Source organism: Mastigoproctus giganteus, chromosome 5, assembly GCF_048544385.1.
Source record: "Mastigoproctus giganteus isolate SK-2022 chromosome 5, ASM4854438v1, whole genome shotgun sequence".
NCBI classification, from domain to species: domain Eukaryota; kingdom Metazoa; phylum Arthropoda; class Arachnida; order Uropygi; family Thelyphonidae; genus Mastigoproctus; species Mastigoproctus giganteus.
Window position 1 is genome coordinate 214,289,409 of NC_143579.1, and position 23,607 is coordinate 214,313,015.

At 34.9% G+C, this 23,607-nt stretch overlaps 1 protein-coding gene across 7 annotated transcripts in view; it reads right to left on the reverse strand.

The window, feature by feature from the left end:
* The window catches only part of LOC150086086 (protein Hook homolog 3-like), a 211,839-nt gene that overhangs the window by 139,306 nt on the left and 48,926 nt on the right, over window positions 1–23,607 (reverse strand). For all 7 annotated transcript variants that reach the window (XR_016546954.1, XR_016546955.1, XR_016546953.1 and 4 more), the window contains 4 exons: window positions 15,493–15,572; window positions 10,543–10,607; window positions 2,179–2,262; window positions 260–302 (listed from right to left, as the gene is read on the reverse strand). Coding sequence is in view for 4 of the 7 variants with exons in the window: in XM_090373695.1 (XP_090229821.1) it covers window positions 260–302; window positions 2,179–2,262; window positions 10,543–10,607; window positions 15,493–15,572 (272 nt within the window). In the remaining 3 variants the exon portion in view is untranslated. The remainder of the gene's footprint in view (window positions 1–259; window positions 303–2,178; window positions 2,263–10,542; window positions 10,608–15,492; window positions 15,573–23,607) is intronic.

Sequence of the window (23,607 nt, forward strand, 5' to 3'; positions counted from 1 at the left end):
AGGATGTCCAGTGACCATTGCACAGTGCAAGAATACAGGAAACAAAGATACTGTTAATAATTTATATTGTCCTGACACGAGAAATTTGTATTAATTATGCTATAACTAAACAATCTTTCTATTAAAGCTGTGTGTGTGTGTGTGTGTGTGTGTGTGTGTGTGTGTGTGTGTGTGTGTGTGTGTGTGTGTGTGTGTGTGAGAGAGATAAATGATTTATATTTATAAATTAATGCATGGAGAAGTTAAGCTGGTTTCTTACCTAATTTTTTCTTGTAGGACTCTATTGTGGCTTCATATTGTTCCTAAAAAATATTTTTTTTTTTATTTTTAAAAATAAAAGATACTTTATCAGTAAAGAAATTAATTAGAGAACAACTAATGATAATAAATAATGTCACATCCAGTTATACCTTCTAATAATCATTATTGCTATTTATATGATACTATGCAATAAAGATGATTTACTATTCATTTAATTTATATTACTCACTTCTGCTATAAAAAAATGTATCAATTATTTAGTATCGCTGAATAAGCATTTAGTTTTTCTCATGCAGTGAAAGTGCAATTTCTTGAACACCATTCAAGCTGTGTAATGGTCATAAAACTATACATTATGAAAAAGAAGCTGCTAATAAAATTAGGTCCTGGGTATTGAAAATAAATGAGTAATTAATAATGCAGTAATTAAATATGCTTACTTTTTTAGACAGCTTCTTTATTATAATAACTCATATCTATGATCTGTACATCTAAGTTTTCATATAAAAGAGTTAAAAATAAAAAAGAATGTCTTCTCTCTCTCTCTTTTTTTTTTTTTTTTTTTTTTTTTTTAACCCTTTTACAGTTAAAAATAAAAAAAAAAAATCTCATCTGGTTTGATAAGGCCATTATTCAGCATATTAAAAATTATCTGATAATACTTCAGAAATCTGCCTGGACTTCATTCAAATGGTCAGGATTTCACTGATATTTTTTTTTTCTTATATCTCTAGTTCCTAATACAGATTGCTAAGAATTTTTTTTTTTTAATGAAAACCCCAAACACGAAAGTATTGCAACCTATAATACCATCCATGGATCACATACTGAAAAGACGAAAGAAAATATTTGTTGATATTAGACTTGAATTTCTGTGGATTGTAATTTTTCAGGAATTATGTATAAAGGAAGGTTGTTCCAAAAAATTAAAATTGAAGGGAGGAATATGAAGAAGAAAAGTTGGTGCTGTGAGTTTGAATCTGGACACTTAAGTGGATGTTGACTGGGTGCAGCAAGTGTTTGGATTGGCTTGTAACAGCAAGGAGCAATTATGAAAGCTAATTAAGAAGAACAGCACCAATAGAAATATCTACAGAAAAGGTGTGCAGCAGAAAAAGAATGCCTATAATTACTGCATTATAAGACAACATTAAAATACAAATATTAAATGAGAAAAAAAAAGGGGGAAATTTTTTCAAATAAAATATGCTGCAATTTGCCTTAAAATTGATAATTTAACTAATGATGCAACTTATTTGCAATATTTTACGTAAAGCTGATTTAACAATATTAACAAAAGACAAACTCACTGATATTTGAAAATAATAAAGCAATCAAAGCTTATGTTGGTATTATTATGTTTATTTCTGAATTGGAAATATGTATGTAATGGGGGTCAAACATTGTGGTATTTTCTTACCGCTTCTTCACTGAAGAAGCGGTAAGAAAATACCGCTTCTTCTTTTCAACATAACCATCACAAAAAGTCACTTTGGAATTCTTGTGACTGAAGTGATCTTTTGTGATGGTGATATTGCAAAGACAGCAATATCACCATCACAAAAGAAGTAAGAAAATACCACAAAACGTTTGACCCCATTACATACATATTTCCAATTCAGAAATAAACATAATACCAACATAAGTTTTGATTGATTTATTATCTTCGAACAACCCAGTTTACCTACGCATCATGCCACTCAAGGAATAATTAGATCACAAATTCAATGAGTCATGGTCTTTGTAAATGCCAGATTGGTATTTTTGATTCTATTCAATTTTTAAAAAAAAACTGTCACCACTGTGCTTTAAATATTAAGAGAGAAAAATGTTGGATAGTGAATTATGTGGAAAACTTATGTTAAGCTCCATTAACAAACACAACATTTATTTTATTGAAATATGAAAAATACTTACTACTTTTGAAGATGTATGTCTGAGTACATCTAGTTCATCTTTTAAAAGTTGCGCTTCATCTGAAGCTTTCTGAAGTTCTTCATTCTGAGTAAATAAAATTTATATTAAAAATAAATTAATGTTTAAATTTTAATTAGTAAAAACAACTAATACCAAAAATTGTTATCTTTAAGTAAAATTATCGATATTACAATTATTTGTGTGCAATCACTATAAATATAAGTGAGTGTATTAGTAGGTAAAATCATGGAGACAATGATCAAAGGTGGAATTCAGGATCATTTAGATAGAAATGGAATTCTGAAGGATAATGCATCATGGTTTTGTAAAGGGAAAATCATGTTTAACAAACCTGGTTAGCTATTTTGACAGGGTCACTAATGAACTGGATTTAGGGAATAATTCTGGCATTGTTTATTTAGATTTCAGCAAATAATAAATAACAGACAGAGCTACAGGGCTCAATAAGTTCTACATTGTATGTCAATTAGTATAAAAATGAGAGAAATTTACCTCTAACGTTGTCTGCAGAATGCTTTTGAGCAACACTCTTCAATTGTAAATGGAATATAAAACTAATTTAAATGACTTCTTGCACCCAAAGAAACATTGACGATTTGATGCACCCGGAATTGAGGTAATGGAGCTCCAACCTGACCCCAAACCATCAAAAAATAACTATGAGCGAAAGGAGACATTTTGTCAATTTATAGAACCAAGTGAAACGATTTAAAAAAATGATAATTCCTAAAATTTAGTAAATTTTAAGTAAATAAGTAAATTTTAAATTTTAGGAAGTTAAGAATTTTAACATTTAATATCTTTTTCGAAATCGTTTCACTCAGTTTTATAAATTGACAAAATGTCTCCTTTCATTCATAGTTATTTGTTGGTGGGTTGATGGTTTAGGATCGGGTTGGAGCTCCATTACCTTGACTCTGGATGCGTCGGATCATTAATGCTTCTTTGGGTGTAAGAATTCATTTAAACTAGTTTTTTTATTCATTTTAAAATTGAAGAGTGGTGCTCGGAAGCATTCTGCAGACAACAGAGGTAAATTTCTCTCATTTTATTACTAAAAGATTTCAGTAAAGCATTTGACTCAGTCCCACAAGAGCAGTTACTTTATAAGCTGGAATAGATTGGAATCACAGGGAAAATCCTCAGATGGATAGCTGGATGGCTTCAGGGCAGGAAGATGAGGGTTGTGATAAATGGTTATTCCTCAGATTGGATTAATGTAAGAAGTGGAGTTCCCCAAGGATCAGTATTGGGACCACTATTGTTTTTGATTTTCTTAAATGACATCGATGAAGGGATAGAGGGCACAATGTTTAAATTTGCAGATGATGTAAAGATTGGTAGAGTAGTTAATGGTCACTGCCAAGCAGAGCTTCTTCAGAGCTTAGACAGATTTCAGAGATGGTCAGAAAACTGGCAGCTTTGCTTTAATCCAGTAAAGAGCAAGGTCTTAGCACATGGGGGGGGAAGAGTTGAACTAAAGTTGGTAGGGGAAGAAAGGGACTTGGGAGTTATGATAAGATCAGACATGAAGTTCTCCAAGCATTGCAGACAGGTTGCAAGGAAGGCCTATGGTGTCCTATCAATGATTTATCGAACATTTGCTAGTAGAGATAAGGATATCATAATCCCATTATATAAGGCTTTTGTTAGACCACACTTGGAATACTGTGTTCAAGTATGGAGACTGCAACTAAAAAAAAATGACAGAGCTTCTTAAAAGGGTCCAAAGATGGGTAACTCCCCTGGTGAAGTTGGTAAAAAAGCATCCATATGAGGAAAGACTTTGAATATGTGAGCTGCACAGCTTGGAAACTAGGCACCTTAGATGAGACTTGATTGGGGTGGTTAAGGCTCTGAGAAGAAAAAGTAAAATGAATGATGACAATTTTCACAGTTATAAATGATTATAGAATTAGGGGCCATAAATTCAAGTTGAGGAGATATGTTTAAACTGGATTACAGGAGGTTTTATTTTAGCCAGTGAGTTAAAAATTACTGGAATAAGTTACCTACGTGGGCGGTAGAGGCTGACAGTTTGGGGAAATTCAAGGGTCAACTGGATAGTTACCTATGGGAGGAGGTAAATGCATAGGATGTCTATTTCCTTTACTTTTTATTGTTTATTTATTTTATTTATTATAATTTTATTATTATTATTATTTTTTTTTTACAGGTGCAGCATAAGCCTTAGGCTTCCCTGCACCATATGGCCACATCAACCTTATAACTTGACCAGAGCTATTTAAACTATGTTAGATGTCCTCAGATATTCCTTGGTGCATCAACTATTTAATCAACATATGCTGGTTTGTATGTACTAGAGAAAATATTTATCGTGACATATGCCTGTATGAGTTTGAGTGTTCAAGGACTGATTTGCACATTGTGTAGACACACCTAAAATAACTTGTGGAAAAAATTCGGCTCTCTTTTCATGAAACTGGCAAACTACCACATTTTAAAAGGCCCTCAAGAATTCTTCCAGACTCATGAGATTCAAACCCAGATTTTTCCAAACAAATAATGACTCCACTACATATCAGAAGCTTAAGGTAAGCGCAGGAATAACTAATACCATAACATCCATATATCACGTCTGAATTGTGTATATTCTAAATCAGTTTGTGTCCATTGATAGAAAATGAACCATACACCTTTACATGAACTAGCCAACTATAACCCCAAGTGAAAAAAATCATTTGCAAATAATTCCCCTGGTCTGAAACAAGAAATTATCCTCCAATGTTTTCCTACAACTTTGCTAGTAGAACAAAGTGATTGTAATCCTGCTATTATACCATTACAAAAACATAAAACTAACCTTTAAGTCAGTTTTTAGTCTTTTGGTCATTGTCCCTAGATTAGTCTGGTCTAGTAGTAGTAATTGAGGCATGTGATGCAAGAAAGCAAGCTTATGCAGCATCAGCTTAAAATAAAAAAAAAATAATAATAAAATAACATTTCACACATCCATTCCCTCTAAATGTTTGTCCAGTTCCTCCTTGAATTTATTTAAGCTATCAATTTCCACAACAACAGATGGAAGTTTGTTCCAGCAAACAACCACCTGATAGCTAAAGATAAATTTCAGCACATCTATTCTATAACTGTCTTTCCTCAATTTTAATTTATTACCCCCTGAGGTTCGTAATCTGAGCAAGAATTCCATTAGAATTGAGCCTTATGAACCCATTCAAGGATTGATACATCTCAATCAGATCACCTCGCAGGTGCATAGTCTCCAGACACTGCAATTTGCAGAACTTAAGCCTTTCTTGGTAAGACCACCCTTTTGTTCCCCTCAACAATCTTGTTGCCCTTCTCTGTATTCGCTCAAGCAACTTGACATACTTCCTAAAATGGAGACCTCCAAACCTGTACACAGTACTCAAGGGTGGCCTTGTCCACTGCCTCATACAAAGGGATAATCACCTTTTCCTTACTAGCAAAATCCCTGTATATCATTGACAATACCCCACGACCTGCTCTGGTAGCCTGTCTGCACTGCTCAGAAAATTTCATATCTGACTGCATAATTACCCCAGATATTTTTCATTTTCTACCACCCTAAGTGTAGTACCACACAGTTTGTATGTTTCTCTGGGGTTACTTCTACCCATATGCAGTACTTTGCATTTGTCAATATTAAACTTCAGTTGCCACTTCTCAGTCCATCTGCCCAAATTTTGTAGGTCCTGTTGCAGCAGCACACTGCCATTACTGTCAATTCTGCCAACCTTTGTATCATCTGCAAACTTCCACATTAAGCCTGATATACCTCCATCAATATCACTGATAAATACACAAAAGCCGAACAGGCTAGCCGGATAGGTAAAGTGCCTGCCTGCCTGCCTGCCTGCCTGGCAATTCAAAGGTCGCAGGTTCGATTCCTGCCTCGGGCTGGATATCACAATGGTGCCGAACCAACCAGTTGGTTGGATATCCCGGCCACGATACACGAAGGAAGCAAGAAAAAACTGGTTCCTTCGTGTATTGATCACATCATACGAAATAAAATAAAATACACAAAACAACAGTGGGCCCAACACTGAACACTGGAGGACTCCACTAATAACATTAGTCGACGAAGAGCAGCATCCACTGATTACCACTCTATCTTCTCCCACTCAATCACCCTTTTATCCACTGTAGCAACTTACACTTAATATCATATTGCTCCAATTTGTACTGTAGTCTTCCATGCACAACAGTGTCAAAAACTTTCCTGAAATCCAAGTATATGATATCAAAATTATTTTTTTGCATCCAGTTCCTTTGTGACCACATCATATACAATCAAATTGATCAGACAAGACTTACCCTTAACAAACCCGTGCTATGTCTGAACTATTACTGCAATCTTGCTAGGTGATCCTGTATCACCTCTTTAACCAGCGACTCCATTATTTTCCCTGGAACAGAAGTCAAACTAACAGGTCTGTAATTACTCTTGACCATTTGATTCCCCCTTCATGAATTGGAGTCACATTTGCACATCTCCAGACTGTGGAGACCTCCTCAGAGTCCAAGGAAGCTCTCATAATTATGGCTAAGGGTTTGCTTACTTCCTCTGCTGCCTCCTTTAATATAACTGCATAGATCCCATCCACCCCGAGTGCTTTTCTTATGTTGAACTTCAATTTCTCCTCCACTTTGCTCTCAGTTATTACAAAATCATTAAGCACCCTGTTACAGTTTGATAAACTGCTGGCATTTTCCTCCCTTAATACCTCCTCATGTGTGAATGTAGATGCAAAATTCTCATTCAGATTAGCATTGGTAGAGGCATATGATGCAAGAAAGCAAGCTTATTCAGCATCAGCCAAAAAAAAAAAAAAAAAGCACAACCACTACTCCCATTTCACCCCTCCGTTCGTTCGAAATACTTGTCCAGCTGAGCCTTAAATTTGTTTAAGCTATCAACTTCAACAACAAGTGATGGAAGTCTATTCCACAAACCCACTGCCCGCTGGCTAAAGCCAAATTTCCGCACATCTATCCGACATCCATCCTTCCTCAATTTGAATTTATGCCCTCTCAGGTGATTATTCTGAGCAAGAGGAAGAATCCCATCGGCATTGAGCATGCTCAAGCCATTCAAAGCCTTATACACCTCTATCAGATCACTTCGCCGATGCCTAGTCTCCAGACTCTGTAATTTGCAAAACTTAAGCCTTTCTTCGTAAGAGCAACCCTTTGTTCCATTCACTAATCTTGTTGCCCTTCTCTGTACTCGTTCCAGCAGCTCTACATCCTTCTTGAAATGAGGTCTCCAAACCTGTATACAGTACTCAAGGTGTGGCCTGACCAATGCCTTATACAAGGGAATAATCACATCCCTATCCCTGCTAGAAAAATTCCTGTATATCATTGAGATTATCAGCTCTCTGAGCAGGATCATCAACAGTTGAACCATCGATACCAAGAGGACCAATCTGATTCATCCCCTTCCTTCTAGAATTTATATAGTTAAAGAAGTTCTTGTTTTTCTTAGCATCCTTTGCGAAAGATTTCTCGTAATCTGCCTCCACTTGCCTAACTTCCTTTGTGACTTGATTATAGACTAGCTTATAACTATCATAGGCTTCTGTGTCTTCTGACAATTTATATGCATCCCATGCATATAAATTATCTTTTGGTGTTTTTTGTGACAGTGTAATGAAAGGATTCCAATCATTGTAATCTTGCCATTATCTAAAAAGCATACAATTTGTGGGCCCTCTTTAACAAAAAAAAATAGATTTTCAAATCTTTACAAATATATTTAGATCAAAGATAACATGTGAAATGTGCTGTTCAAATATTATATTGTTTGTGTTCTTTCAGATTTTTTTTGCCCTTAATCCCACAATAATTACCACAGCTCTCAAGCTAGATTAACAAAAAAAATAAAGGAAATATGGCAGCAACAACTTTACAAAACAACATTGAACTATACTATAACCCATTATACTTGTATGCACAACATACAGTGTTTGCCAATTAAATAATGAGACAAATTTAAAAAAAAAAAGCCAAGGTCTGGTAATGGTTATATATTTTTGAAGTAATCTTCATGACAGTACACAATGCTCAGAATGATTAATTAAATCCTGGACACACTGTCGATACTGCTCTGAAATAATGTCCTTCAATTGCTCTTCTGTATCACTCCCTCCTGGGTGGCCTTAATGTCATAAAAACATTGCCCTTGCAGTGCCTTTTTTATTTTCAGGAACAGAAAATAGTCCGCTAGTGCCAAATCGGGCAATTAGGGAGGGTACTCGATACTTGTGATCGCTTCTTTTGCCAAAAACTGCTTCACATTGAGGATTGTGTGTGGTGGTACATTATTGTGGAACAGCAGCCAGCTGTTTGTGCTGAACAAGTCACATCTTACTTGACACATGCACACTGCACGACAGCCAAAATAATAGTAGATGTTGACCATAGTGCTCTGAGAGACAAATCCCTTATGAATGATTCTTTTGTTGTCAAAAAAAAAATAAAAACGATCAGCATCATCTTGGTACAAGCTGAGTCAAATCTTCTTCCTGCATGAACTCTGCAATCACCACTTCATGCCTTTTCTTTTTTGTCTTTGGTTCATATTGGAAGCACCAACTCTCGTGGCCATCATGATTCACTTCAAAAATATCAGAGTTGTCTTTAACAGATTCAAGAAAATCAAAACAACAGTCTATTCTTTTTTGCTTTTGCTCTGATTTCAAGCTGTGTAGCACAAACCATGAATAACTCTTTCATTTCCCTAAATCATTTTTAAAATGTCACAAACTGTTTCTTTGTTAATATTTAACATGTCATATGGGTGCTGATTCTTTGGTCTTCATTCACAAGATTGTGGACTCTCTCAAATGCTTCCTTCACTTTGAATGGAAACTGGCCATCCTGGTCTGGGGGTCATCCTCAATCAACTCACGATAGACACTCATCTCTATAAACCTTTTTCTGGTCTGTCTTTGAATGCTTCCATTGCACTTTTACCTAACTTAATTTATTTATTGAAAATTGCTCAATCTTCAAATTTTTGACACAGCACACCATCAATGTCTTGTTACAACTGCCGTAACTTGAGAATTACTGAAGCGATTCTCGCACATGTGCTCCATCGGAAGAGCACACTCCAATGATGCCTACTTTTAAAAAAAGTAGGCATCATTGGAGTGTGAATGCCTACTTTAAAAAAAAATAATGCATTATTTATGCATTATTTTTTTAAAGTAGCATTCACAGTGTAGACAGGAAAAATTATTCCCATTACTTATTTTGCACACTGTGCATGCTAAATACATAAATGATGAAAGTATTTCATTCACATTCATTTTATTTTTCAAAATGAAATGAACTATGCAGTTGCTGAAGCTGAGCAAATGTTTGTAAGATCAATCTATGGGTTAATAATTTAATTTATGGTGGCTGCAGTTCTAATTAACCATAAAATCTAGTACAATTTATTTGTGAAACCCTAAAATTGTGTAGGCCAAAGGTCATTTCCTCAAGCTTTCAGCTTTCACTTTATTCTAATGGCAATGGTCTCTTAGATAATAACTTTCATTTTTGTTCTTGAAGGCCAAGTAATGTGAATATGTCAGTATTCTCTGCTGAGATCTGTCTCTATGTAACAAGTGAAGTAATCAACTTCAAAGATGATACAGACTCTTTATTGTAACCTAAATACTGTGTCTGATTCTGATTAAACTTCATTTTTTAAAACTAATAATAAATATTTATTCTTTAATTAATAGGTAGTGAAACTGATTTGATATCATCTGTGAATTTTCATTAAGAAGCTTGGAAGTATAAAGTTTCCAAGATAGAGAGTAAATAATTCTTCTGAAAAAAAAAATGGTCCACAAGTTTTTCAATAATTCAGTATATGAAAAAATGTACTTGTTAACTGCAGAAATTCTGTACATTTTATGTACATTTATTGAAGTGGATACAATTAATGATTGTATTCATGACTTACTATCAACTACTTTGATTTAATGGTTGTGTCGGAGTATAAACAAGAATATAATATCTCCTCAAGCCATTTCAAACTCACAATTTAATAAAACGCCCACAGTTCTGTATAACCCGATTTCAAGAACTCTATTTTTATATTACTTATACTTTGTATCAAAAGAGTCATTATCAATTATCAATTAGAAAATTGAAAATTTCTTAAGTAATCAGGATTTAAAAAAAAAAAAAAAAAAAAAAAAAAATCAATGCTGAAATTTCATATTTCACTCAATTTTAATATTAAACTTCATTTTTTTTATTTTGTAATTTATAACATCAAATTAAATTTAGAAGTATTAAAAAAAACAAATTTAGCCTATAAGCATGCCTTACCTTTTGCTGAAGCTCCAAAATCTCTTTTTCTCTCAACTCCGCTTTCAATTTATACTCATCCTTTGCTATAAATATATTAAATGAAAATGATTTAAAATACATTTTTAATACATAATTTATGGACTTTCAAAAATTAGTTTAAGGGGTCTCACACTGTCTGTAATTAAAACACTACATTTATAATCATCACTGAGTTTTCAAGTACTGTCAGATGGAAGAAGTAGCACTACATTACAAGTTAGAAGCATAATATAAGGGTTGTTCAGAAAGAGTTGTCTGCTTTGTGATTTAATTCTTAAACCTTTGTAATTCTAACAAAGAAATTTTGGGTTTGATTCACGATGGGTAAAAAAAAAAGTAAATATATACAAATAAATGACTCTTGATATTTTAAGGAGTCCTTATGTGCTGTAAGGTAATAACTAGATCGTATGTATAGCTTAGCTTAATTTTCAGCACTCACCTCATAGTAATCCGCTTAGCTGGTGGAGGGTTTTACCACATACATAGTGGTTATAGGATTCTAATACTTTACAGGGATTATGGGTTTAAAATTAAGTTATGGGCTGTAGAAAAATTTTTAAGAAAGGAAAGTGCACCTTCCATGGTTGCCTAATTAAATTAAGAGAAAAAAGAAAGGAAAATATAAGCTAATAATCGCGCACAAGCGACTTTCGAGTTTCCTCGTCTTCAGTTAGCTATAGTGGAGGGGGGGAAGAGAGCGCGCTTGCGTTATATACGGGTTGGGTTCCCGAAATGCATTTCAGTGCACGTGGAAACTTGATACGTGCTAAATTCCAAATGGGGGAGAAATTGGCGGGAATCTTTTTGTTTAACACGTTGAGTGATGTATGGCGCTTAAACCATTCAATGACGAGCGCTTCGTTTTCAAGGATTTTGTAGCTAGAATTTAATTTAATTACTGTGATGGCTGAATCGATGAGTGGGTTGTGATTTTGAGATTGGACGTGTTGTGTTAGTTCTGTACTTGCTGAATTGGTTTTGAAGCTATTAAAGTGGTAGTATGCACGCGTGTTGGAAATTTTTGATGTCCCGAATTTTGCTGTTGTACTGCCTATGTAACATGCTTGGCAATCTGATTGGCATCTGATCAAATATATAATGTTGTTGTAATCTTGTGTCTTGTGTACTCGTGGGTTGTCTTGTATGAATTGAATTTGGAACTTAATTTGTTATACGATGTGAATATTAATTTGATATCTGTATTTTTAAAAATCTGTTGAAGTCTTCTAGCGTATTGTTGATGATATGGGAGCGCAATAAGGGGTTTGTGTGTCTTATTCTTGTTCACGTGGTTAATAATTTTGTTTGGGTTATTAGTTTTATTATGAACTTTGGTGATGGTTTCTTTTATTAGTTGTGGTGGGTATTTTCTGTCGATGAATTTTTTGGTGAGGTATTGTAATTCTATAGATAGGTCTGTTTGTGCGTGGCTATATTTTACAGCGTTGTATATCTGGTTGTATAGAACTGCTTTTTTGACGTATAGAGGGTGGTGTGAGTGGTAATGTAAGAATTTACCTGTATGTGTGTTTTTTCTGTATATTTTGGTGCCTAAAGATGTGTTTATTTTGTATACAGTGAGGTTTAGAAAATTAATTTTATTATCGTTTTCTACTTCGAGGGTGAATTTGAGTCTTTCATGTGTTGTATTAAAGGTGTTCAGTAAAGTATCGATGGTGGTTCTGTTGCCTATTAAGAGGACGTCATCTGCATACCTCATGTATAGTTTAATTCCTGCGGGAAAGGGTTGGAGAATTTTTTCTTCGATAGATGCGAGGTAGATCTCGGATAAAGGGGCAGAGATACCGAGGCCCATGGGAAGGCCGAAAATTTGTTCGTAGACGTTATTTTGGAATTTAAATTGTTTGGCGTCAAGTAACAGTGATGCGAGTTCTAAAATATCATTAATGTTTAAGTCGGTACGTTTTGTTAACAAGATTAACAACTCCATAAACAAGATTATCCTTTAAGGCCCATCGTTTCTTATAAACAGTCCGCCTATGCCAACCTATCCATATTCCTGGTCAAAATCATTTCACCTTTAACGAGATTTTCGCGGTTCAGGGTCTACAACACTAAACAAGCACACGAATATATAACTTCCATAACCATATCTGAAAACGATATTCTCGCGTCCTTCGACGTCGTCTCCCTATACACAAACGTACACATCGAATCCATGCTACTGGCCCTTAAAGATCTATTAATCAAAGACGACACATTAACAAAACGTACCGACTTAAACATTAATGATATTTTAGAACTCGCATCACTGTTACTTGACGCCAAACAATTTAAATTCCAAAATAACGTCTACGAACAAATTTTCGGCCTTCCCATGGGCCTCGGTATCTCTGCCCCTTTATCCGAGATCTACCTCGCATCTATCGAAGAAAACATTCTCCAACCCTTTCCCCCAGGAATTAAACTATACATGAGGTATGCAGATGACGTCCTCTTAATAGGCAACAGAACCACCATCGATACTTTACTGAACACCTTTAACACAACACATGAAAGACTCAAATTCACCCTCGAAGTAGAAAACGATAATAAAATTAATTTTCTAAACCTCACCGTATACAAAATAAACACATCTTTAGGCACCAAAATATACAGAAAAAACACACATACAGGTAAATTCTTACATTACCACTCACACCACCCTCTATACGTCAAAAAAGCAGTTCTATACAACCAGATATACAACGCTGTAAAATATAGCCACACACAAACAGACCTATCTATAGAATTACAATACCTCACCAAAAAATTCATCGACAGAAAATACCCACCACAACTAATAAAAGAAACCATCACCAAAGTTCATAATAAAACTAATAACCCAAACAAAATTATTAACCACGTGAACAAGAATAAGACACACAAACCCCTTATCGCGCTCCCATATCATCAACAATACGCTAGAAGACTTCAACAGATTTTTAAAAATACAGATATCAAATTAATATTCACATCGTATAACAAATTAAGTTCCAAATTCAATTCATACAAGACAACCCACGAGTACACAAGACACAAGATTACAACAACATTATATATTTGATCAGATGCCAATCAGATTGCCAAGCATGTTACATAGGCAGTACAACAGCAAAATTCGGGACATCAAAAATTTCCAACACGCGTGCATACTACCACTTTAATAGCTTCAAAACCAATTCAGCAAGTACAGAACTAACACAACACGTCCAATCTCAAAATCACAACCCACTCATCGATTCAGCCATCACAGTAATTAAATTAAATTCTAGCTACAAAATCCTTGAAAACGAAGCGCTCGTCATTGAATGATTTAAGCGCCATACATCACTCAACGTGTTAAACAAAAAGATTCCCGCCAATTTCTCCCCCATTTGGAATTTAGCACGTATCAAGTTTCCACGTGCACTGAAATGCATTTCGGGAACCCAACCCGTATATAACGCAAGCGCGCTCTCTTCCCCCCCTCCACTATAGCTAACTGAAGACGAGGAAACTCGAAAGTCGCTCGTGCGCGATTATTAGCTTATATTTTCCTTTCTTTTTTCTCTTAATTTAATTAGGCAACCATGGAAGGTGCACTTTCCTTTCTTAAAAATTTTTCTACAGCCCATAACTTAATTTTAAACCCATAATCCCTGTAAAGTATTAGAATCCTATAACCACTATGTATGTGGTAAAACCCTCCACCAGCTAAGCGGATTACTATGAGGTGAGTGCTGAAAATTAAGCTAAGCTATACATACGATCTAGATACAAATAAATGCTAAAAGTGGCAAAAGTATTAAAAGTGATAACAACAAAAACAAAATATACATTAAGTAGCTTTTGGAACGATGTGCCCTTTATCAACTTAGAAAACAAGTAGCATAATATAACATAACTATGTTTTGCAGAGATGCAACATATGCATAGGCTAAAACAAACCAATGCAGATTGTGAACAGTGAATTAAAAAAAATGGGGGAGAGGCAAAACAGCCATCAAAAGTCTGCAGAAGTAGGCCAACATACATTTGCCACATTATAAGCTTGCCATCTTTCATAATGCTGCAAAATAACTGCTTCCATAACAGGGTGTATACATGTCGTGATTGTGATTAATTTTGGAACCATGATTGTGATTAATGTTGGAACCCACTACAGCTATGGGGAGCACTTCCAACTAGGGGCAATTATGAGAATCATATAAGTGATTCAAAATTTCAACATTGGCACATGGATTACAACTAACATGCTGCTCACACCAATAATGCTCAGCAACAGCAGAGCAGGCAAAGTTGGCGTGAGAAATACACCATCATTACTCTCCATGTTAGGAAGTATTACCAATGTTCAGTTCTAGCCACTTAGTCATCCTATATCAAGTTAATGAGATTTAACCACATTCAAGGTTTTTTATTTACACTTCATGATTAGACAACAGCTGGAAACAGTGAAAAGAATTCTTTTACTGATGCTTGGAATTAATCTTGAAACCTCGATGTCAATATACAAAGAGGACTACTAATTACTTTTATATAAGAAAGTACAGCTATATTAATATACCTAAAAACACTAACTGCTTAAAAGACTGACTAAGACAAGGGTAGTGCTGTAGTATGGCACTTCAAACTACCCTTTATTTTGAATAAAATAGTATTAGCTATACACGGAGAGGAAGCCAAGCTTTTGCTGCACTAGTCACGAAAAACATATTTCCCTCCTCTCATAGGCACCAATCCAGCTGGTCACTGAATTTATCCAAACTGTCTCTCCTGTTGAGTTTCATTTATCTGATTAATCTGTGTTTTATACAAAAAATAACAGTATGCTACATGAAATAGAGAACAATATTATTATTATTATTTTTTTTTTGTAGTTATTCAATTTATATTATGTTATGGCTTTAAACTTTCATATTACAATTTAATAAAAACACCTACCAGTTTCTATCTTGTATAATTCATCTTGAAGAATTTCCATCTTTTGTTGGAGCTGTTGAAACCTTTTTCCAGTTGCAGTACTTGAAGTAAAAAACAGAATATAACATCATGATTATGTTTATACAGCATTCAGTCAATTATAGAACACAAATATAAATGAGTACACCATGTTTAATCTAATAAACAAGGTCACACTGGAAGAGAGCTTCCTTTTGATATTAACAAGCAATAATTTAGGAATTTTAATTAATATTGAAATGCATCGTTATGTGCTGACTTCTGTTTGGAAAGATAATGAACCTGAAATGTTAAAACAATAAACAACAAAAGCTATGGAAACGAAATTAGAATTAAGCTACATTTAAAATACACATGGATGAACATAGAATAGAATCTTTAATTGCAGCAATGATAGACATACAATTAGTCCCGTCACGGCATGGTGGTGCCAGGTTAACATTTAAATAACAGTCCATTTAGAAGCTTACAATACTTTACAATGACTTCTTCAGAAAGTAACATGTATATAAGGGCAGGCCAATAGACTATACATGTAAAATAAAATAAAATAAAAAAGAGATAGGTTGCTTCATAATGTTCTGTTGTTTTTTTTTTTTTTTTTGAACCAGATATAGTTAACAATCTGTGGATGTTGAACATTTATGGCTGTACTTTGGATGTGTATACTAAGCTTCTGAAATTATTAATTTAAATATAGTGGTTTGATTATAAACCACCAGACCTCTATTCTCAAATTAATAATATCAGAAGCCATTAGTATACACATTCAAAATAATATAGCAATAAATGTTCAACAATCACAAATTTTTCCACATACCTGTTGTTTTAACAAAATAAAAATCAGTACATTATCAAGAAATACAGTTATTTATTTTATTTTATTTTTTTACTCAGAAACCTCCCATCATTAAAGACCAACGTTTCCCAAACTGGGTCCCACAGAACATTAGTGTTCCACGAGATGTGAACAAGTGTTCCACGAAAAATCGTAATTAATAATTTTAAAAAAATAAAGAAATTTTGCATATTTGTAGCATACACCACTTTTGTATCATTATAATTTTTAACATTTTTTTTTTTTTTTTTTTGTTATTAATATACTGGCATAGCCTAATAATCAAATATACAGTGGAATACTTTATTTTGGTGGGCTTTTGCATAGGGAAGTATGCATAGAGGTAATGACGTCTACAAAAAGTAGAAATGTAATATGCCATTCACATGCGATTTAAGCCTGGAGTACATGGGTTGAAGGAGGGAGAAAGCAAACCGATATCATAACTAAATTCACTTCCTTAACTAGCATTTAGACATATGTATAAATTTTTTTTGATAAATATCAGCATTTCAAAATATTATTAAAATAAATGACCATGGATTTGTTGTTGAAAAAAGGAACTTTAAAACGAGAAGTAAGTACTCCTAGTAGTGCAACTGTGGTCGATGAAAACGAACACAATATTATCACACTTCAAAGTGAGGATGAACAATTGCAACCTTTTGTTTCTGAAAAATCTGAAGTGAAAAAACAAGAACCAACTAATAACAGACCAAAACGAAAGTTTGTTGTTTTGGTTTTTAGGAGCATTAGCAACTAAGGCCATATTGCTCCGGGATATGCGGTGGTCATTCCCTGACCTTTCCGCATCCTCCAATATTTGGTGGTGACGGGCTCGAACCCCGGTCTAATCAAGAAGCGTGTGCTATGCACTGCTGCTCCTTCCCACCTGGCTACGGAGGCGCCCAAAACGAAAGTATGATGGCAGTTATTTGAATTTCGGCATTACATGTGTTGCAAATAAAGATACCCCTGATGCACAGTGCATTGTATGTAATAAAATAATAGCAAACAGTTCTTTGGTTCCCGCTAAACTTGTGTTCCATAAATATATTGCGAGACGAAAAGTGTTCCGTAACTAAAAAATTTTGGGAAACGCTGTTATAGACAATGGGTGCCAAATCGTCTGTTATAAATGCAATGGTTGCTATTTCTTACTTTTACCCATACTCATAAAGAGTGCACTACACAGCAGGCCCTCATTATAACACTGTTCGCTTTACGCTGATTTGCTATAACGCTGTTATTATATTATAACCCGTATCTGACTAGAAGGCCATCACAAATCACTATAACGCTCTTTTACAGATTGCATTTTTGGCATATTTAACGAAATCGTTTCATTTGATGGAGTCGATAGCTCGAAAATGAATAGCAAAACAGCATTAAAATGTTTCCCACGATGACTTGAGAAATTTTCCCACGCTCAGTGAAATTTTCTCCATGCTAATTTAATTGCAGTACAGTAACTTGTTACGTAGTTCCGAGATCAACATTTTAAAAAATGATCAAGTATACTGCTTGTAATATTTGCGTTATATGCATTTATCCAAAGTCTAATTATCACTCAGTACAATATTAGACATCGTGTGAAACGGACAGTTTACTTGAACATTGTATCATAATTAATGCAGCCAACGCATTTACATTTTCGAAGAGTTAATAATAGTGGATAAGAATGAAAAAGCAACAACGTCTGAGCACAGTATGAAGACTATAAATGTAAGAAAAAGACTGAATTTGAAAATTAAATTAGATGTTTTGAAGCGAATCGATTCCGGTCAAAGACAAGCAGATGTGTGTCATAATTTAGGACTTGCAAGTTTAACTGTAAGAACAATTATATAAAAAAATTAATTAATTTTAGCAGCGGGAAAGATAGCTGTTCCACTGCAAGCAACTAGGGCTAGGCCGGCTATTAGGATTTAAATGGAAAGACTAACTAATTTTATTGTGCAGCAGTGCAGTTCACATTTGTGCACAAATGTGAACTGCACTGGTGATCACTTCATGCAAGGCTTGAACCTGCTATATGCATATGGACCAATGCTTACTTCCACTGGCATGTAGTTTATTAATGTATCCAGTTCTTCAAATGTACAATATTGCTTCATTATGGAGTTCACATAGGGGCATTTCAGACATCACAGACAAGATGGTGCATGAAACCCAGGCACCACTGCCAGCTGCAGTAAATTCACTGGCAACTTTTATTTCCAGTGAATCATATGCTGCACACATGCAATTAATATTACATAAACTCCCAAGTTTCATAGACACACAAATGACAGATGAACATCATACTATAGGTAACTAAGCACCCTCAGCAAAGGTGCCTAGTTACCCACAATAATTACACTAATCCATGAATGAGTCCATCTAGGTAACTGTACTCATTGAGAATAAACAGCAACATTTTTCTTTTTATGGGCTATTTACTGAATAGGTAAGAGTGGGGCAACTGGTTTTGGATTGTTTCACAATGGGATGTAGGATGCTTTTATATACAAACTTTGTTATGTTTAATCAAGAATTAGCTGCAACACCTATAAAAACTTTGGTTTACCATTATGGCTACATACAGAATGATGCATTTGCTCTTATAATGGTTATATAATTTTCAATGATTGAATATTTATAGCACTAAACATTTTTATGGATACTGCCAGCAGTGTTCATAAAAATTAGGGATGGGAGCACATACTCTGACATAATATGAGTTCCTACAGTTTAAAAAAAGCATCGTTGGGATTACATGACTTTAAATTCACTCTACATAAAGCATGCAAAAGGGTCAGAATGTTCAATTAATATTACTTATTCCACTATAAAAACACTGCAATCAAATGATGTCTTCATTAACAGAAATCAAACATAAACATGATACAAAGGCTGGCAGGCTTGTTAATGACAATAATGGCAGTGTGCTACTGCCAACAGGATCTAGAAAATTTGGGCAGATGGGCTGAGAAGTGGCAACTGAAGTTTTAACATTGATAAATGCACAGTACTGCATATAGTTAGAAGAAACCCCAGAAAAACATACCAACTGTGTGGTACTACAATTAGGGTGGTAGAAAATAAAAAAGGTCTGGGAGTAATTGTGCTGTCAGATATGAAGTTTTCTGAGCAATGCAAACAGGTTGCCAGAGCAGGTCATGGAGTATTGTCAATGATATACAGGAATTTTGCTAGTAGGAAAAAGGAGGTAATCATCCCTTTGTATAATGCAATGGTCAGGCCACATCTTGAGTACTGTGTACAGGTCTGGATGCCTCATTTTAGGAAGGATGTAGAGTTGCTTGAGTGTGTACAGAGAAAGACAACAAGATTGGTGAGGGGAACAAAGGAGGTTCTCTTACCAAGAAAGGCCAAGTTCTGCAAATTGCAGCAGCCGGAGACTAGGCCTGCAAGGTGATCTGATTGAAGTGTATAAGGCTTTGAATGGGTTGAGCACACTGAATTCTGATGGGATTCTTCCACTTACTCAGATTACAAACCTGAGGGGGCATAAATTCAAATTGAGAAAGGACAGTTGAAGAACAGATTTGCGGAAATTTGCCTTTAGCCAACGGGTGGTTAATTGCTGGAACAAAGTTCCATCTGTCATTGTGGAAGTTGATAGCTTAAGTAAATTCAAGGAGGGACTGGACAAAATTTCAGAGGGAATGGATGTATGAAATTGGTTTGGTTTTTTCGGCTGATGCTACATAAGCTTATGTGCTTGCTTTCTCGCATCACATGCCTCAATTACTACTACTAAACATGTAGTATTTGCACATGTCAAAAAAACATATGCAAAATAAGAGATATGTTAGTAGATGAAGAAACATCTGCTACTGTAAGGGGAAAACCAGGAAACAGTCACAAAAGTAACAGTAGACAGAATATAGCTAAAAGACAACTCCATCTATTAATGAGACAAGGCCTAGCAGATTGCTAACTGGTTTCAGGAACATGACAATGAATTGTGCATCCTGATATGGTTGCCCAACTCACGTGATTTTTTTCAGGAATATGCAATAAAAGTCTGTTCAAAGGCAAGACCACAATTTTCAACATTTTAGGCTAAAAAGTCCCTAAAGTTTTGTGAAGTTAATGAACTCCATTTTGTTTCATTCTTGGAAATAATAATAATACTTGCTTTTGTCACCTGGCATTGCTGTTTGAAGTAATTCAAATTGTTGTTCTCTACACTAAATATGAGTATAGTCACAGCAATGTAATGGTGGAATTGAGCCTATACTGATAAGTCTTCATTAACATTAAGCACATTACACATGTCTATTTGAAAACTTAATAAGCTAGACTCCATAAAGGACACTATTTCCATAAAGTGTCCTTTATGGAGAGGACACTTTATTTTAGAAGTCTTCTAAAGAAAAGTGAAAAATCTCACAGATATGAACACCAAAAGGCCACTGATCACACAAGTATTTTCCTTGGGATGCTTTCTGCACAAAATAGGAAAGAGTCAACTACTGATATAACTGTCCCTTGTGGAAATATGATTAAACAATTGTTATAGGTGAGATATACATTAATTAAGAGAATAACGTTAACATTAACAAAATCAAAATTTCATATTAAAATGCAATAATGCAAAAAATTACATGTAAAAAATGGTAATAGCTGCATAGTGAGATGCCAATTAATTGAACGTGAGTTATCCAATATGTTGATTATTTGAATAAATATAAGCACCTGTCCTGCTCTACACACACACACTGTTATAATGCTCACATTAAAACACTTTCCCCCTTTTTAATGCCCTTTTCTTCTGATCCCATTAGCACTCTTGTTTAAAATGTTTTCCTGCTTATATCACTTCTTTTAAGGTCTCAAAAAAGGAATAAACCAGATATAACCCTCCTTCCTCTGGATATCTGGTATTGAGAAAGAGATGATAAAGATTAAATTCTAGGAAATGTTTACGATGTAGTTTGTTTCAGAAAAGTCATTTCTAGCACAGGTGCTGTTACAAAATTTCGTGCTGTGTGCGGCATCAATAAAATTTCAATATGTTAATATTACATTTATCACGTTTGTAATACTCAAGATATGATTAGTTTAATTCAATGAAATATCTTTTTATAAATTCATTCTTTTTAATAGCATGCAAAAAAAAAAAAAAAGCTGAAGGTGTGAAAAAGCAAGCATAGTATGTTAAGTGTGCAGGTTTTCAACTTACAGATTAATCGCTGCTTCATAAACACTGCAAAAAAGAAGAAAAAAAAATGAAAAAAAAAAAAAAAAAACCAATGTTACCAAAATATTTATGAAACATGAAAAATAATCTCCAAAAAGAGAAGTTGTCACATTAGTCCCACTCTAAAATTCTATAACAGGGGGGATCACTGTACACACACACACACACACATTTTAAATAAGTCAACATGCTTTAATTTCCTAATTAGACACTTCCTAATTCATTTCAGAAACTCTTCCTAATTCATTTCACAAAATATACGTGGTCTCAATTCTGATCTCAACGATGTCCATTTCCACTTGCAGTCTGCCAAACCCCATGTACTTTTTCTGACAGAATCTCAGTTATCAGTTGATTCAACTACTGCTCATCTCAGATGCCCAAATTATTCGCTGTATGATTCCTTTCACCTCAAAAGGTAGTACTTGTGCATATTCCCTGTCAGATACTTGGCAATTTGGAATCTCCTCTCTTCGATCTTCTCTGGCTTAAAATCTCTCTACCTCATTGTATCAAATTCATATGTTGTCTCTACCGTTCTCCCAACTCCACTAATCACTTGGAGCTCTTTGACTTCCTCTCTTTGCAACTTGCCTTTCTCCAGTCCAATTTTCCTAACAGTGAGATAATTTTCCTTGGTGATTTTAATGTTCACAACTCCAGCTGGCTTTCGTTTTCTAGTCACACCGACCCAGCTGATCGAGATGCCAAGGCTTTTGCAATTACTAATGACCTTGCACAGATTGTTCATATACCTACAAGAATACCGGACAATCCTAATCATACAGCCAACACACTTGATCTTTTTCTCACAAACAGCCCTTCTAAGTACACGGTCGAAGTGAGAGATCCTTTAAGCACTTCAGATCACAACTTGGTGATTGTCTCTTCTCCAATGGAGCCTTTATCTCATGGCTATTCCCAACCTCGTGTTGTTTGGCATTACAAGAATACAAAATGGGATGACCTGCGAGATTTCTTTTCTTCTTTTCCTTGGTTGGATTACTGTTTCAAAACTTCTGATGTCAACGTTTGCTCAGATCGTGTCAGTGAAATTATTCTTGCAGAAATGGAATCCTTTATCCCACACTCCACTTTAAAATCTCATCCTTTATCTAAACCTCGGCTTTCAAATAAATGTGCTAAGGCTGTTCAAGAGAAGAATGTTGTATATCATAATTGGCTTGTTTCTAATTCTTCAGTTTCATTTTCTGCTTACACCAAAGCTCGCAACAATTGTAAAGCAGTTATTAATCAGTCTAAACTAGAGTTTGAACAGGCTAAGAGTAGAAAACTTGCTTCTTGCCCTAATGGTAGCCAGGCATTCTGGTCTCTTGCCAAAGCTATTGGCCGCAACTTTTGCCCATCTCTGCTCCCACCTCTGTCCAAACCAGATGCTTCTGTTGTCACTTCAGCCAAGGATAAAGCTGACCTGCTAACATCCCATTTTTCTTCCAACTCACATATTAATGATCTTGGAAAAACACCTCCCACCATTCCCAACACGCTCCCATTCAATGCCTCCGGTGGTCTTCCATCAAAAGGATGTCAGAAGGATTTTGACGGATCTTGATGCTAAGAAAGCTCCAGGTCCCAATGGTATTTCTCCACTTGTTCTCAAAACCTGTGCTCCTGAACTTACTCCTATTCTTTGCCGCTTTTTTCACTTTCTTATTCCAAAAGTGTTTTTCCTTCTGCTTGGAAATTTTCTCATATCCAGCCAGTTCCTAAAAATGGGAAAACCAATTATCGTCCCATTTCAATTAGTTCTACTCTTTCTAAAGTAATGGAGAAATCAATTAACCGCCAACTCTTAAACTACCTAGAAACCTTCCGTCTGATCAACGATCGCCAGTATGGATTCCATCAGTGTCGACCCACTGGTGATATTCTGGCTTATGTTACCCAATTATGGACTAATTCAATGGAAAGGTTTGGTGAAACACAAACAGTTGCTCTTGACATCTCAAAGGCTTTCGATCGTGTTTGGCATAAAGGTCTTCTAAACAAGCTTACATCTTATGGTTTGCCAACTGTTTTTTGTAAT